We start from the raw sequence: 12,597 nt of genomic DNA, 5'->3' as shown, positions 1-12,597 counted from the left end.
GGCGTTCGTTGAGGTGTGGCGTCCAAAGAGCAAACACAATCAAGGATCCTGCTATCAGCGTGCCTCTCGTTGTGTGCCTGCGTGTGTATTCGTGGGAAAAAATAAAGAGAAGGGAAACAAAATAGACTTTGTTATTTTTACTTTTTGATAGACGAGAACTGAGAAAGAACAAAAAAAAATCCAAATGTCCGTCATCCCTTTAGTGGCAAGCAACTAGGAAAGGTCAAAGATCAAATGAAAACACGGGCCGCTTGCTTCCCAAACGTTGCCTCGAACATCAAGTCTGACGGTTCAGTTGCGTTAGCATGCTCATATATTGACTCGCAAAGTTTGACGGTATCCTTAGCATGCAGCTAACATCTCAACTCGTTAAGGTCCATCAGACTCCAGTCCCGCGCTTGAATTGCATGCTAACAGTGCTAAGTGATTGTGAGGGGTATGTATAGATAACATCCGATTTACGACCGAGTTCCGTTCCGACCAAACGGTCGTAAGTCAAAATGGTCGTAAGTCGAAATCCATTCAAAATGTCGATTCGAGACTGGGAGGCTAAATGACTCGCAAACTCCTCCCACTCTGGTGCCATCACACGGTCGATTGCTGTGCGAGAGTGAGATGCTAGCTGGCTGGCCAAAATTGTCATACGCTTCGCCAGCGTGCTAGCGCGTTGCGGTGCCAGGCACGGAATTAACATTTTAAAAATAGGTCGTGGTCGTAAATCGAGCTGGTCGTAAATCGGATGTTAGCTTTACTTGGGAATATGCGGCTGAATGCTAGCCCCTCGGTTGAAAAATCATTAGCATGATCCTATCGCTTCGAGCTAGCGAAACATAATCGTCGGCCTGCTAATACGGCTCAATACCGGGCTTGTTGTACGATGTCGTCACTATGCTAATGTACGTAACCTGATGTCCTGTTAAAAAAAACAAACAAAAAAAAACACATGCTAACGAAACGTTGCATAGCATCAGCATGCTAACTCGCCCAAGTCCAATCCACTTCCCGTTCTGCAGTCTTGCAGCACGACGCTAATAGCTACCTGCTAGTCCAGCATCAGGATCTCATTAGCGTGATAGTGTGGCCAAATGCTTTGCTAATGACGTAGCATCAAGATGCTAACTATTGTTTTTTGGTTCCGAGGTCCCTCCCCGTTGTGCAACCTCGTTGGTGGAGGTCCTCGTTCTGGTGTGACGCGGAGAGACTGAAGTCGGAAGAAGAGCCGCCGGAAGCGGCCTCAAAACTCTTCTTTGATGCTAATGGCTAGCGAGGACGGCGACACCAGGCCGCTGCTGCTGCTGGTCACCATGGCGACGCTGCCGGACGACGACGACGAGGAGGCGGGCTGCTGCTGCTGCTGCTTCTTCTTGCTGATCTTGCGTTCTTTGGCGCGCCGGTTCTGGAACCAGATCTTCACCTGGAGGTCAACAAAGGGGGTCGGTCATTCAACGCCGCTCGAGGCCGCCGCCGCCGCCGCCTCACCTGTCGCTCGGAAAGGCTCAGGGTGCTTGCTAGCTCGGCCTTCCTGCGGATGGTGATGTACTTGCTGTAGTGGAACTCCTTCTCCAGCTCCAGACGTTGGTGGTCCGTGTAGACCACCCGGTACTTGTCTTTTGTCCGCGTCTTGCCGTCTGCGCGGGAAAACCGCGCAAGTCAACCGCGGCGAGCACCGAGGAATTTCCCGTTTGTCGATTAGCCTGCGACGCGGTCCATCTGCTACGCGTTAGCGCGCGCTGATTGACAATTAACGCTAAATACACAGGCGGCGGCGGCGACGCGCCGGCCCCAAATGGACACGTCCTGTTAAAAAGTCACATGGAAGCAAACAATCAAGCAGACTTGCCAGCTAGCATGCGTGCACAATAAGAATAAGAATAAGAATACATTTCATTCACTCCCGTTCACTCACCCCGGAAGTTACTCAAATAGATAGAAAGCTAGTTAGTGAGCTAATACATCGCGAATAGCTAGCTAGCTAGAAAGCTAGCCAGATATATAACTAATAGATATACAGATAGATAGCTCGCCAGCCAGATGGATAGCCTGCTAGCTAGATAGCCAGCTAGATAGCCAGTGAGCTAGCTATATTGTAGCTAATAATCATACAGATAGATAGCTTGCCAGCCAGATAATAACAATAATAATAATAATCATCATAATAATAATCAATCATAATCTTAAAAATAATAATAATAATCATAATAATAATCAATCATAATCTTCAAGGTCACTTTACAGTCACAGGATAAGGATATCTAATAGATAGCTAGCTAGATAGCTAGCGAGCCAGCTACATAGCTAATAGATAGCAAAGATAACCCGCTAGCCAGCTAGAAAGCTAGTTAGCTAGCTAGCTCGATCGCGAATTAGATAGATGAGCCTGGCACTCGACATGCTTGATAAGCTTCCGCGGGCCGAGTAAAATGAGGCGGCGGGCCACATTTGGCCCCCGAGCCTCTACTTGGACACCCGTGCATCGGAAAAAGAAAATATTTGTTTTCAGCCAATGGGAAAGACCCCGATTTCGTCGTCTGTTGAATACCGATCGGAACATTTTAGCCAACTCGATTGATTTTTCAGTCACACTGATTGTTTTGATGCTAACGTCCGTTTTTCAAGCGTGGTCATTTTGAGCAAATCAGAGCAGACGAGCGATGCGGCAATCGCGCCACCACTCAAATGCACCACGATGGTGTCGCGATCCTTACTGGGGTTGGCGAGCGGCGTGGACGCGCGGCGAATCCACTCGTAGGTGCTCCTCCTCTGCGGCGACTCGGCCGAGCTTTGCCCGCCGGGCCCGTTGAGGGAGGCGGCCAGAAGCGGCGGCGGCTGCCCGGCGAATTCCGCAGGCCCGAAGCCCAGGTTGGGCCCACCGGCCGCCGCCACGTAGTGATGCGCCGTCCAGTCGTCCCGGGCGGGCGGCGCCGGGGGCGGGTAAACCGGGCTCCAGCCCCCCCCGCCGCCGCCCTGCTGGGCCTGGTGCGGGTCCGCCGCCAGGCCGTGGTGGCCCGGGTGCGGGTGGTGGTAACCGGCAAAGTCCGAGTACTGCGCCGGTCCGGGCGGCGGGAAATTCTGCGGGCCCAGGCCCAGGCCCGGGTGTCTGCTGACGCCGTTCTGGTGGTACATGGGGGGGTCCTTGTCCAGCTGCAGGTAGCTCACGTACATCTTCGCCCGACTGGGAGTGAACGGGGTGGGGGGGCGATCACCGAACGTGCTACGAAAATGCGTGTGCGTGTTGTCCACCTGTTGCCCCACCCGTGGTGGACCCGGGCAGCCCGTTATAAGGCGGCCCGCCAGTCACGTGATCCGTTTTATTGCTCTCGCCGGCTCACCTGCTTCCCCGGACACCCCCCCCCCCCTCATTACCTCCGCCCCCCACCACAAAATTTCGGAATCCACACAAGCTTCTAAAAACAATTTCACCTTCATAAAAAAAAAAAAAATTGGGGGTGGGGGGGGAGGTGGGCGGGGCCTGCCCGCATTTGATGTGAGGATTTTATTAGAAAAGCAAAAGCAAAGCCAATCGAGCATGGTTATAACCCCCGACGGATTGCCATTGGCCTTTTTAAAGCCTGTGAACATTTGCAGCAGTTGTGGAGCGTTTATGGATTTATGACTTTTTATTGTTTTACACTCATGACTTTTCTTTGTCTCATACGACACTTTATTAGCTACACACACTTTTCGTGTCCGTGTGTGTGTCCGTGTGTGTATCATTTGTTAGCTTTTGGTCTGTTGTGGTTTGGCCCCCTCGTGCGGTGAATAATAATCATCATCATCATCATCATAATAATACATTTCATTTCCAAGCCAGCTAGCTAATAGCTATCCAACACCTAGCCAGCTAGATACCTCGCTAGCTAAATAGTTAATATATAGCCAGCCAGATAGCCAGCTAGATAGCTAATCACAACACAAAGACAGAGAGTCATTCATTCTTCAGCACTTGCTGTACCCTCTTTGTGACATGAAGCGGTTCTAGATGAAAGAGGAGCGGATCAAAGCGTCCTTTTTAGCAGTGGATCAGGGACGTCATGGTGGAATGGGCACGTCTACTACAAGCTAAATGTTGAAAGCAAACACACAGCTGTAGCATCCATTGCCCAAAAGAGATTGGATTGTTTCAGACATAGCACTACTGAAGGCCTGGTCATGAAAACCACGGCCTGCCACTATATAGCAAATAATAATAAAAATATATATATATATATATATATACATATATAAAGATCTCATTTTATTTTCCTATTTCAGATATATTTGTGAGTGAATGGATGGAGATGGAAAGGGAAGCGCTAGCGACTGCAGGGTGAGGACCAATCGGACAAGGACCAGTCGCAGAACCAGCCCTGGTTGGCTAAGCCAAAACTGCTGGAGTCAGGGGGACCCGGTTCCAATCTGCAGGAGAACCTGGACCGACGGCCTGAGATGGATTTACAGGTCACGTCCGACTTACGACCACGACCGTCGGCGCGGACAACGGGGTACGCCCGGTAGAATGCGGGCGAGCCAGACCCACAAACGCGGCCTCCGAATCAGGTCGTTTGCACTGAGAAGCTACGAATCCATTTGGGAGCAGGTTTTGGAGCAAATCTTGCTAGTCGAAGAAGACACGAAGGTGATCCCAGCAAGTCGGTCAATATTTGCGGGCGTTCAGCACATCAAGTCGCCTCATTTGTCGTGTTTGTTCTACTAAAAGCGTCTACGCACGCACGCACGCTGGCACCAGCCAGCCAGCGAGCGAGCGAGCGAGCGAGCGAGCGCACGGCAGGCTAGCTCGGCCGCTATAAAAGCCCGGTCGGCGGCGACGTCCTTCTCACAGCCCGCAGCTTCTCTTCGCCGCCGTTTCCAAATCGATCTGCAGGTAAGAAAGACCCAGCCCCCCCCCCCCAAGATGGCGTCTTTGTGGCTTCACGCGTTGACCGTGCTGGCGCTGGCGGCGGCGGAGTCGCCGCCCGCCGCCGCCGCCGAGCCGCAACGCCTGTGCGGCTCGGACCTGGTGGACGCCCTCAATCTGGTTTGCGGAGACCGCGGCTTTACCTACAACCCCAAGAGGGAGGTCCACCGTCTGCTGGGTGAGGCCCCCCGCCGGGCCCCGTGGCCTGGGTGTGATGTTGATGATGACGTTGTGGCGTGTGCGGCTAGGTTTCCTCCCGCCGATGGGCGGCGACAACGCGGCGGCGGCGGAGCTGGGCTTCCGGGACCACATGGAGGTGCTGATGAAGCGAGGCATCATGGAGCAGTGCTGCCGCAAGCCCTGCGACATCTTTGAGCTGCAGAACTTCTGCGCCTAGCCTAACTCAGCCCAGCCTCCCGTTGCCAAAATAAATGACATTATTCTTCATATTATTATAATTATTCGTCTGGTGTTAGTTTTGTTTACACCATCTAAAGGGGTCTTCATTGTTTGGTCTGCCATTTTGTTTCATGTCTCAAGTACTAATAGCTATCTATTCGCTAGCTGATTGCTATCTATTTGCTGGCTAATGGTTATCTATTTGCTAGCTAGCTATTAGCTATCTATTCACTGGCTAATAGCTATCTATTTGTTGGCTAATAGATAGCTATTCGCTGGCTAATGGCTAGCTATTTGCTGGCTAATGGTTATCTATTTGCTAGCTAGCTATTAGCTATCTATTCACTGGCTAATAGCTATCTATTTGTTGGCTAATAGATAGCTATTCGCTGGCTAATAGCTATCTGTTCGCTAGCTAATGGCTATCTATTCGCTAGCTAATAGCTATCTATTTGCTTGCTAATGGATATCTATTCGCTGGCGAATGGCTAGCTATTTGCTGGCTAATGGTTATCTATTTGCTAGCTAGCTATTAGCTATCTATTCACTGGCTAATAGCTATCTATTTTTTGGCTAATAGATAGCTATTCGCTGGCTAATAGCTATCTGGTCGCTGGCTAATGGCTATCTATTCGCTGACTAATGGCTATTCGCTGGCTAACGGCTAGCTATTTGCTAGCTAGCTATTACCTATCTATTCGCTGGCTATTAGCTATCTATTTGCTTTTTTACTTTAAGACGGTGGCGTGAGAGTGGCTGCCTTTCCAGCACCCCCTTGTATTTTGTTTTCTACTTCTTTCTTTCCTTTCCTCTTCATTTAATAACTTTGCTGGTGTGAAATGTCAATTTCTCCACTGTGAGACGAATAAAGGTACATCCAATCCAATCCACTCACACACTAGATACTCATTGGTTAATTTTATTACAATAGAAACATAGAATTTATAAGAAAATAGGTTATTGAAATAAATATATTGTGTTCCCTGCATTCCATCTTGATTAAATACTCAAAACAAACAATCATTCATTGTTGTCGTTGTTGACTGACAAAACTATGTATATCGGTTATTGCACCGAATTTTTGCTTGACCCCTTTTTATGCTGTCATTTCCATCGCTCATGACAGAAAAATGGACTAAATAAAATCTTTAATTTGTATTCTTGAGTGACAAACGTCAAATCAAGAGTTTCGGCTACGCAGTAAGCACTCCGACTCACTAGGGGGCGAGACTGTACTCATACAGTTCATTAACGCTGCTTTTTTTTCCGGAAGAGAAAGACGCAGACACAGGAAGTAGCTCTCGTCGGCTTTACGCTAGCGAAGCGCAACGACCTTTTATTGTTGCGGAGATTGAGAGCCAACAAATCCGAAACAAAGCTATTTTTTTTGGGGAACGGTTGAAAACTCGACGCCGCCAACATGCCCGAGAGTAAGTCGCCTCGTTTTGTTTCGTTTGTACGTCGGCCCCTTTGGGCGAGGGACGTGAATGACCACCGCAAGGCTAGCGCTAGCGTTAGCCGACATGCTAGTCAGCCGCTTTCTTGCTCATTGGCGAGCGTTGACAGTTATAATAATAATAATACTACATATACATACATAATAATACATTTCTACGCGCCTTTCAAAACTCTCAAGGTCACTTTCCAATCACAGGATCAGTTTTTCTGTGGGTGAGCAGCAGCAGCCACACTCGCCAGCGTTCACTCAACCCGGAAGTAACTCAAATACATAGAAAGCTAGATAGGTAGCTAATTGATAGCTAATGATAATAATACATTTAATTTATACGCGCCTTTCAAAACTCAAGGTCACTTTTCAGTCACTGGATAGGTTTTTCTGTGGGTGAGCAGCGGCAGCCATATGCACCAGCGTTCACCCAACCCAGAATAACTCAAATAGATAGAAAGTTAGCTAGCTAGCTAATAGATAACTAATAGGTACCTAGCTAGCAAGCTTATATTCTTATAGATAGCCAGCTATCCAGCTAATAGATAGCAAATAGACTGTCTCTCAGCACCAAAAATCACACATCAAAGTCGACTTGATAAGCGAGCATCACAATGGCGTTGAAACGGAGCGCGTGGCTACGGTTTACAGACCCAATCCAAGACGCGCAATGGCGAGTAGGACCGCCTTTGTGTTTATGTGTGAGAGAGCCAAGCGTGGTCCTGATGTTTGGGTGCTGGATTTGGAGGCTAACGCTAACGCGTGTTTTGGTGTTGCAGCGGAGAGTTATTCCAACCCTTTGGCACCGGAAGGTCACGACCCGGATGACAGATCATCCGCACAGTAAGTCACATTGTCTGCTCTGATCTGTCTTGGTTGCATTCACCATGGTGTTTGTGTCTGGGTTGATAGGTCAAAGTTGACCAATGACGACTTCAGGAAGCTGCTGATGACCCCGCGGGCCACACCTTCATCGGCGCCGCCTTCCAAGTCCAGCAGACATCATGAGTGCGTCTTTGCCACCGTGTGCGAGTGTGGGACTGAAACAACAAAGCTTAATGGCCACCATTTTGTTGCCCTGGCAACTTTACAGGACGATGATAGCTAGCCGGCTGGCTATCTATTGGCTATCTGGTGGCTAGCTAGCTGGTTGGGTGGCTATCTATTAGCTGGCTAGCTGGCTATCTATTAGCTAGATAGCCAGATAGTCGCTAGATTAGATAGCTAGCTAGATAGATAGCCAGCTAGTTAGTTAAATAGACAGAAAATACTGTGCGGCGTTTCAACAGCGCGACCGCAAAGTAGCAACATAAATGCCAGCCATTTTTTTTCCCAGAATGCCGAGGGACTACAATGAGGATGAAGATCCCGCGGCGAGGAGGAGGAAGAAAAAGAGGTTTGATCGCTTCTTCCAACCAAGTTGCTTTGGACTTGATGACTGACTGGCGTTGAATTTTCCCGCGGGCCGTTAGCTACTACGCTAAGCTACGGCAACAGGAGATGGAGCGGGAGCGCGAACTGGCGGAGAAATACCGCGACCGGGCCCGCGAGCGCCGTGACGGCGTCAACAAAGACTACGAGGAAACGGAACTCATCAGCACCACGGCCAACTACAGAGCCGTCGGACCCTCCGCCGAAGCGTGAGTGGGATACGCCGTCGCGCCGCCGCTCGGGCTAATATGCTAATGCTAACGCAGGGACAAGTCCGCAGCGGAGAAAAGACGGCAGCTGATCCAAGAGTCCAAGTTCTTGGGTGGTGACATGGAGCATACTCACTTGGTCAAAGGTCTGGACTTTGCTCTGCTGCAGAAGGTGAGGCGGAGCCTCTCGCTGTCCACAAACAATAATAATAATAGCTAGCTAGCTAGCTATTAGCTATCTATTGTCTAGGTATTAGCTATCTATTCGCTATCTAATAGCTATTCACTAGCTAATAGCTATCTATTCGCTAGCTATTAGATATCTATTCGTTAGCTATTAGCTATCTATTCGCTAGCTAGCTTGAAAGTCAATCGTGCGCTCCAAAAAAAATCAAAGTGGTGACATTTTTGCGCCTCAGGTGAGAGCCGAGATCAACAGCAAAGAGAAAGAAGAAGAAGACATGATGGAGAAAGTCCAGAAGGAAGCCAAGTAGGACCTCGTGATCGTCGTTACCGACCTTTGACCTCAGAGCTGTCGTCATTGTGCGTTTGTGTGCGACAGGAAAGATGTCGAACCGGAGGAGAAGATTGAGTTCAAGACTCGTCTGGGTGAGATTGAAATACTACAGTGATACCTCGGCTTACGAACATCAAGCCGTCAACGACCATCACAAAGGTCAATAAAACCACTTTATTATACCGTACAGTTTATTTCTTGACTTATAATACCTTAGCACATTTATTAGACATAAAATAAGGTCTGTTTTGTGTCGTTTTAAGGCTTAGACAATTAGCAGGTGATGTTTTATGGGGACCCGGGAACGGATTATTCTCATTTGAAGGGTTTCCTATGGAAAATTAATTTTTGGGATACGCACTTTTCACCTTACACGCTCTGTCTGGGAACCAATTAAGTTGGTAAGCCAAGGTATCACTGTACCCCCAAAAAACCCACGTTAGCGCGGCACCCGGACGGCGTTGGCAAAGTGTGGCGGTGTGCGCGACAGGTCGCAACATCTACCGCATGGTGTTCCGCTCGGGGGCGCTGGAGCGCAACGAGCTGTTCCTGCCGGGCCGCATGGCCTACGTGGTGGACCTGGACGACGAGTTCACCGACACCGACATCCCCACCACGCTCATCCGCAGCAAGGCCGACTGTCCCAGCATGGAGGTGCGGCGTGGCGTGGCGTGGGGGGCGGGGCCATCGGCCGCTGATCTCCAACCGGTTTTTGCCTCCGCCAGGCGCAAACCACGCTGAGCACCAACGACATCGTCATCTCCAAGCTGACGCAGATCCTCTCCTACCTGCGCCAAGGAACTCGCCACAAGAAGATGAAGAAGAAGGACAAAGGTGATCCTCCTTGCGCCGTTCCCCGCCCATTCCAGGGCCAACCGCCACCTCGCCGTTACATGCGCGCGGGTGCGTTTGATCTCTTTTAGGTAAAGCGGATGAAAAACGAGCTCCGGAAGCTGATGTCGGGTCAGTTAGCCGTTGACGGCGCCGCGGTTCCCGCCGCCTGCGTTGGGTGACGCCCGCTTTGTTTTTGTTTTTTTGTTTTGTTTTGTCACGCAGCATCTTCGACGACATCGGCGACTACGCGCCGTCGGCGGCGTCTTTGCCCAAAGCCTCCAAAGACAAAGAGCGGCGACGAGAGCGCGACAGGGACGACGACAAGAAGCGAAGACACGCCTACTTTGATAAAGAAGAGCAGGTTTGCACGCGCAAACGCCCGCACAAACAAGCTAACGTCGGCTGACTAACAAGTTGTTGTGTTGCCCGTGCAGGCAGCGGAGGAGGCCGACGCAGGTACGAGACGGCAAAAAGGGCGAGCGGCGTGACGCCCCACTTTGCGTGTTTTAACGTGTGCGGGTGCCGCAGGTCCCGGATCGGTGCGGGATCAGCTCAAGTTGATCAACGAAAAGTTTGCCGGCGCCGCAGGCAACCAATGGCAGGGCCACGATGCATATCCTTTTCCAGTCGCAACATTGGAAAACTCTCAAGGTCACTTGACAGTGACATATGTTTTTCTGTGGGTGAGCAGCGGCAGCCACACGCGCCTGCATTCACTCAACCCAGAATAACTCAAAAAGATAGATAGCTAGCTACCTAGCTAATAGATAGCCACCTAGATAGATAGCTAATAGATAGATACCTAGATAGCCAGATAGCAAATAGCTAGCTAGATAGCCAGATAGCTAATAGATAGCTAAGGGAGCTACCTAATAATAATGATAAGAAGAAGAATACATAAGCATCTTTCAAAACTCTCAAGGTGACTTTAGTCACAGGATCAGTTTTTCTGTGGGTGAGCAGCGGCAGCCACATGCGCCAGCGTTCACTCACCCCGGAAGTTACTCAAATAGATAGAAAGCTAGCTCATGGCTAGCTAGCTAGATAGCTAATAGTTATACAGATAGAAAGTTTACTAATTAGCCAGCTAGATAGCTAGCGAGCCAGCTAATAAATAGCAAATAGCAAATCCATTGAATCGTTGCCAATCATTTGTACAGCGGCTCTGAATGAGCCTGCCCGTGCCAGATAACTAATAGATAGCTAACTAGCTAGCTAAGAGAGCTAGCTAGCTAATAGATAGGCAGCTAGCTAGATACCTAATATCTTTCCTGACTCAAATAGCAGTTGTGCCTCCTTAACGGCCGTCACGCCGCCTCAGAGGAGAGACGCTCAGGAACATCTGGGAGATTTCTTCGGAGGCTCCAACTCTTACGCCGAGTGTTACCCCGCCACGTAAGACGCGCGCACACACACACACACCCAGAACCGACCCCCCCCCCCCCCCCCCCCCCCCCCCCAAGGCGGTTGCGCCCGCAGAGCCTCATCTGACCGCGCTTGCCTTCTTAGGATGGACGACTTGGCCGTGGACAGCGACGAGGAAGCCGACTACAGCAAGATGGACCAAGTAAGTCCCGTCTGGCGCCGGCGCCGCCCGCCCAAGGGGGATTTGACCCCCCCCCCCCCCCCCCCCCCCCCTCACTCTGACGCAGGGCAACAAGAAGGGCCCACTAGGCCGCTGGGACTTTGACACCCAGGAGGAGTACTCGGACTACATGAACAACAAGGAGGCGTTGCCCAAGTACGTCTTTGAACACGCCCCCTTCCGACCAAGGAAGTAGTTTGTTGGGAAAACTGTGATCGGGATGCCCCCCCTTGCCCCCACCAACAGGGCCGCCTTCCAATACGGCATCAAGATGTCGGAAGGCCGCAAGACGCGGCGCTTCAAGGAGACCAACGAGAAGGCCGAGCTGGACCGCCAGTGGAAGAAGATCAGCGCGGTGAGAAAAGTCGCCGTCCTTGTCGGCGGCCGCCGTGTCGCTCTGATGACGTCATCACCGCCCCGCCCACTTTTCCTTTCAGATCATCGAGAAGAGGAAGAAGATGGAGGCCGATGGGTGAGTCGTGGACTTCCCTTGCCGCCAGATTGATGAAAATATGCCAACGTGACCTTCCCTGCAGCGTAAACTTGGAGTTTTTTGGATGTTTTAACAACAATAATAATAATAATAATACAAAGTTATTATTATTATTTCATTTCTAAGCGCCTTTCAAAAGTGTCATGGTCACTTTACACTTACAGGATAATTTTTTCTGCGGGTGAGCAGCGGCAGCCACACGCGCCAGCGTTCACTCAACCCGGAAGTAATTCAAATAGATAGAAAGCTAGCTAGCAAGCCAATAGATAGCTAATAATACATTTCAATCTAAGCGCCTTTCAAAACTCTCACGGTCACTTTACAGTCACAAGATCAATTTTTCCTGTGGGTGAGCAGCAGCAGCCACACCCGCCAGCGTTCACTCAACCCGGAAAGTTAGCTAGCTAGATAGATAGCTAATAGATATATACCTAGTTAGCCAGCCAGATAGCAAATAGCTAGCTAGCAAGCCATGTAGCTAGATAGCCAGCTAAATAGCCATATAAATTAACAAAAGCTCGTTGGCTTTTTTGTGTGCAAGATCCGCTTTAATCACATTTTTTTTCGTCGCAAATTGCTGACTGACTCGTTTTTTTAATTTTAATTGTCCTTTTCCCGCAGGGTGGATGTGAAGCGACCCAAATACTGAACTTTGACCTCTGTCTTCTTTGAGCCATCCAAATGAGGAGAAGCGCTTGTTGCTTTTCTTCCCACGCACGCAACACATGAGGAGACGCTTATTTCGTCTGATTTCATTAAAAAGACAAAAATAAGCAACCTAGCGTGAC

At 49.9% G+C, this 12,597-nt stretch overlaps 3 protein-coding genes across 3 annotated transcripts; 2 read left to right on the top strand and 1 right to left on the bottom strand.

The window, feature by feature from the left end:
* Positions 1-122: 122 nt before the first annotated feature.
* Positions 123-3,330, bottom strand: cdx1b (caudal type homeobox 1 b). Its single transcript, XM_089016346.1, has 3 exons — positions 2,706-3,330; positions 1,480-1,628; positions 123-1,414 (listed from the first exon to the last, which is right to left on the bottom strand). The coding sequence occupies exons 1-3, from the start codon at positions 3,160-3,162 to the stop codon at positions 1,235-1,237; spliced, it is 786 nt and encodes a 261-aa protein (XP_088872472.1). The 5' UTR covers positions 3,163-3,330; the 3' UTR covers positions 123-1,234.
* Positions 3,331-4,811: 1,481 nt separating this feature from the next.
* Positions 4,812-6,189, top strand: ins (preproinsulin). The gene is made up of 2 exons (XM_089016872.1): positions 4,812-5,072; positions 5,143-6,189. Exons 1-2 carry the CDS (start codon positions 4,892-4,894, stop codon positions 5,289-5,291), a joined length of 330 nt encoding a protein of 109 aa, XP_088872998.1. The 5' UTR covers positions 4,812-4,891; the 3' UTR covers positions 5,292-6,189.
* Positions 6,190-6,563: 374 nt separating this feature from the next.
* ik (IK cytokine) lies at positions 6,564-12,596 on the top strand. The gene is made up of 20 exons (XM_089016441.1): positions 6,564-6,723; positions 7,520-7,583; positions 7,653-7,748; positions 8,077-8,136; positions 8,213-8,380; positions 8,438-8,552; positions 8,800-8,870; positions 8,943-8,989; positions 9,388-9,551; positions 9,623-9,731; positions 9,821-9,860; positions 9,954-10,092; positions 10,166-10,187; positions 10,260-10,344; positions 11,043-11,126; positions 11,241-11,298; positions 11,384-11,472; positions 11,563-11,671; positions 11,754-11,788; positions 12,431-12,596. The coding sequence occupies exons 1-20, from the start codon at positions 6,714-6,716 to the stop codon at positions 12,456-12,458; spliced, it is 1,593 nt and encodes a 530-aa protein (XP_088872567.1). The 5' UTR covers positions 6,564-6,713; the 3' UTR covers positions 12,459-12,596.
* Position 12,597: the final 1 nt, after the last annotated feature.

The sequence above is a fragment of the Hippocampus bargibanti genome, linkage group LG16 (assembly GCF_051943395.1).
Source record: "Hippocampus bargibanti isolate YZ-2025 linkage group LG16, ASM5194339v1, whole genome shotgun sequence".
NCBI classification, from domain to species: domain Eukaryota; kingdom Metazoa; phylum Chordata; class Actinopteri; order Syngnathiformes; family Syngnathidae; genus Hippocampus; species Hippocampus bargibanti.
This window is presented reverse-complemented; position numbering and strand designations above follow the sequence as displayed.